Source organism: Atta cephalotes, assembly GCF_000143395.1.
Source record: "Atta cephalotes unplaced genomic scaffold scaffold00023, whole genome shotgun sequence".
In the NCBI taxonomy this organism is placed as follows: Eukaryota; Metazoa; Arthropoda; class Insecta; order Hymenoptera; family Formicidae; genus Atta; species Atta cephalotes.
Window position 1 is genome coordinate 4,748,854 of NW_012130087.1, and position 4,532 is coordinate 4,753,385.

The window sequence follows — 4,532 nt, forward strand, 5'->3', positions numbered from 1 at the left end:
AGAGAGAGAGAGAGAGAAAAAGAACCACAGATTCCACAACTATTAATCTTTATAGCAGCTTGTTTGTCGTTTGCCTTGACATTAAATATCTGATATTGTGTGTCTCTCACGCGTCTTTCTTTAATAATGAATCTTTGTTTTGGCCTAGTTGCAATCTTCGTAATTCTTGATGTGGTTTCCATTTGGTCCACAGGTAGAAAGAATTCACGATTGTTGTTTCAAGTGTTATTTATTATTAAGACCCTGTTGTATGAATCATTTTGCGTTGTTAAATATTTTGCGTTGTTTATTGTGTTAATATGATCGTTATGGTGATTGTTATTTATTACAGACTTTATTGTTAAATCCAAACAAAATTCGTACATAACAAATATATATAAAGAATAAATATTTGTTCGATAGTCGTATAAATTTTACACTAATTCTAATAACATCTGACTGTGATTCCATGAACTTTTGCACACATAAAATTTTTCATGCATGAGTATGTATAAATATATGTATATAAACATACATAAATATTCATAAACATGTTTAATTATATATGTCCATACATGTTCATACATCCTTTTTTTTTTTGTAAAATTACTTTTTAGTATAATAGAAATAATAATAGTAATGTGAAAACATAAAAAATAATTAAAGGGAGAATTTTCGCATTGTTTAATTTAAAAAAAAACAAGTTCTGAAAAAATGTAATAAAAATTGCTCATACACAATTATGCATACCTTTACATAATTATAAACAAATAATTTTGATAATTCTGTAGTATATATGAGAGCCCCTCCAATGACTTTGATCTTAACCTTGACATATGTTGTCAAGATGATATTCTCAAGTCATGACATTGAACAAATTTTAGCTGTCGTTCGTTGTTCCATAAAAATTATTAACAAAAAAAGTTCATCAAAAGAATGTGGTTTTAAAGCAAAAAATTATATGTGTTTGTAAAGTAGACGTTTCTAAAAAAAGAATCAAATATATCATCACACATATCAGTTGACTGAACTAACTTTTGCAGAGATAATTTATGTAATTTAATAACTTGATAAAACTATATAAATGGAGAATAATGTCAATTGATCGAAAGCAGCAAATTTGTATTTCTGAAGTAAAATATTTTTGAAATAGAAAACTTGTATACTTATTTAAAAATTCTTTACTTTAATAAAAATTCAATTCAACAATCTGGCTTCTCAATTCATGAATCAATGATTAACAAATAACCAAAGTCAAATTGGCGGAGAAGGAATTATTGTCGAAATCGATGAGCCAAAATTTGGATGTCGACAATATCATCGCGGACGATTCGTTAAAGGATAATAGCTTTTCGGCGGAATAACACGCAACGCAAAGAAAATGTTTGTCCTACCAATTGAATTCCATGACGCACAAACATTACTACCGCTCATCTGGAAATACATAGCTCCTGGATAATTCATATGATTGTTAGATCTTGTTAGAAAACATACAGCTAAATCCAATATATCAACATAAAACAGTGAGTCGTTCACAACATTTTGTTGCCAGGCGTTCATACTCAAGATATCGAATGTCTGTGGAGAGATATTCGCGGAATTATTCCTCGATATGGGTATTAAACAATCTCATTTCGTCCATTACCTTGCAAAATTCATGTTCAAAAAAGCGTTTGATACATATGAACGATTAGACGTTTTTTTACGTAAGAGCTAAAGATTCCATCTATAAGCGTACAATTCTCTAAACAAAACTTATATAAGAAATTATATAAGAAAATATTTTGCGCTGTTAAAGGAATTTGTCATCGCAGTCGTATCCAAAAGTTAGGATTGATGAACTTTTTTGTTAATAACTTTTTGAGAAACAACGAATGACAGCTAAAATTTATCAAAGGTCATTCGGAGTCATCCCTTCATAACATATATCAAGGTCAATGGAGGGTTCCTTATACTTCATAATACATAATACAATATATAATTTTTTTACATTTCTTCAAACTTAATTATTTCCAAAACAAATAGTGCGAAAATTATTATTTATATTTAATTATTTTTAATGTTTTCACATTACTTATTATTATTTCTATTACACTAAAAAGTAATTTTACAAAAAAGAAAAGGATGTATGAACATTTGTATGGACATATTTCATAAAATTGTACATGATGAATATTTAGGCGTGTTTATGTATGTTTATACATATTTACACATATATATTCATACATGAAAAATTTTTTACCATATCATATATATGTAGATACATTCATTCATTCATATATACTTTTTATTCATTTTTTTGTAAGTATTACAAATATGTCATTTTTTTACATATATATTATGAGTAATACTCGTTTGATTCGTTTTTTTTCTTTTTCATACCTTTTTATTATGCTAATTTTTAAATTAATTAATTTGTTTGTTTCCATTAATTGCGACAGAGAATCGGAGATTCTCAATTTTTATATTTATTCTTCCTATATTTTCTTTTTTTTATTTTGCAAAAATATTAAGGGCAAGGTTCAAATTAAAGTCCAAAATCATAAAAAAATAATTTCAGTTTTTTGAATGTTTAAAATTTATGATTATATCGCGATAATAATTAATCAAATTATTATAACATTAAGTATTAAAATTAAATTTTTAATTCATTGATTCAATGATTCAATGATATTCATTGATTCAATGATTATAAATTTATGTAATCGTGCCAACTTTATAGATAAATACTAAAATATCCATATTCAAAATATATTATGTACTTAATTATATTTTATACATGCAAGATTACTTTATGTTAAATGCATTTTAATAGCCTCACAAAACTTTGTTGAGATAAAATTATAATTTAATTTTTAATGTTTACTACTTGTTTTATCAAATTTATTATAAAAATTACAATGTCTGTTTACTTGGTCGAATGATGACTCGAGTACTATATTGCTCCCCACCCTGATCACATACTCTGTTCTCATCTTCGTCTCTTTCTACTTTTTTTATTTATCGCCATCTTTCATTCTTTACAAAATAGGGAGGGCGAAGCGAAAGAAAAGAGCATAGCTATCTCTGATGTTAAATGGCTTAAGATCGAATACTTGATGTCTACTTATGCGTCTTTCTGCGCGATGGATTTTCGTTTCGGTTTGATTGCAATCTTCCTAGTCACTGGTATGATTTCCATCCGATCCACTGGTAGGAAAAATTCTGAATTATTATTAATAATATATTGTTTCAAGTTTTATTTATCACCAGAAACGATCCTGTGTATTATTTTGTGTTGTTATTGCGTTATTAGTATAGTGATTGGTGTTTTCACAATTGTGAACGTTATTATAAATCCCCTAAAAAGTCCATACATATTTCTGAATGAATTTATTTGATAATCATATCTGTATTGTTAGAAGAAAATTTTTCTCTGATTCTATAATTTGCGTCCATTTTAAAATGTTTTTAATAAAAAATTTTTATATTGTTGAACTTAAATTCTAAAAATTTATATTCTAAATTGATATATTAATTTTATTAATAATTAGAAAGTAAATAGATGTTACATTACGTATAATAATATAAATACGAAATACTTATGTATATAATTATATACGTATATTGTATATATGTATGTTTATAAAATATATATGTTTATATATAATTTTTGATTTTACATATATTTTAGGTAATAAGTTTTTAAGATAAAAAAGAATTCAAACAATATTTATCAACAACCGTTCATAAATAATCCCAATATTCGACATAATCCTTTTCTATAATCTTCAAATGGCAACAAAATTAAAAACTTATTCTTGTCAAATGATTCTACGTCATAAATATTCAATATAGTTATCTTTTGTAATAATAATTTGTATAACTTAATAATTAATAATAATAATTCCTTTTTAAATCCTTTTTAAATCCAATACAAAAGATTTACAGTATACAATCTTCTAATTCACAGTCTATTACGCAAATAGCTTACATATCACCATTATCTCATCATATATTAGCATCAGATTCTACATCTGACCAGTACTTAATATTTCAGCACTTAGTACACCAGCACCAGATAATAATTCTACATCTCGCACTTCTGCTCCTTCAAACATTTGGCCTCTAAGTTCACGCTTGTCATCAATGAAGGATCTATTAGCCTTTAAGAGCCCAGTGAAAGCGATATCAGAACGTAGTAAGTAAAATATTTTTAATAAAAAATTTTTATATTGTTGAATTTAAATTCTAAAAATTTATATTCTAAATTAATATATTAATTTTATTAATAATTAAAAATAAATAGATGTTACATTACGTATGATAATATAAATTCGAAATAACTTACATATGTAACTACATACGTATATTGTATATATGTATGTTTATAAAAATTATACATAGAAAATTATACATAGAAAAACTTACAGAATAAAAAATTTATAGATATAAAAATGCAAAAATTTAAGTATATAGACATTTATAAATATATGTTTATAAATATTTGTAATGTATAAATTTATATATACAATATATATATATATATATATATATATATATATATATATATA

At 24.9% G+C, this 4,532-nt stretch overlaps 1 protein-coding gene across 1 annotated transcript in view; it reads left to right on the forward strand.

The window, feature by feature from the left end:
- LOC105620035 (venom protease-like) overlaps window positions 1–4,532 on the forward strand; it is a 16,207-nt gene that overhangs the window by 7,621 nt on the left and 4,054 nt on the right. Inside the window, exon 2 of the mRNA XM_012201546.1 lies at window positions 4,019–4,159. Within this exon, the coding sequence (XP_012056936.1) occupies window positions 4,019–4,159 (141 nt within the window). The remainder of the gene's footprint in view (window positions 1–4,018; window positions 4,160–4,532) is intronic.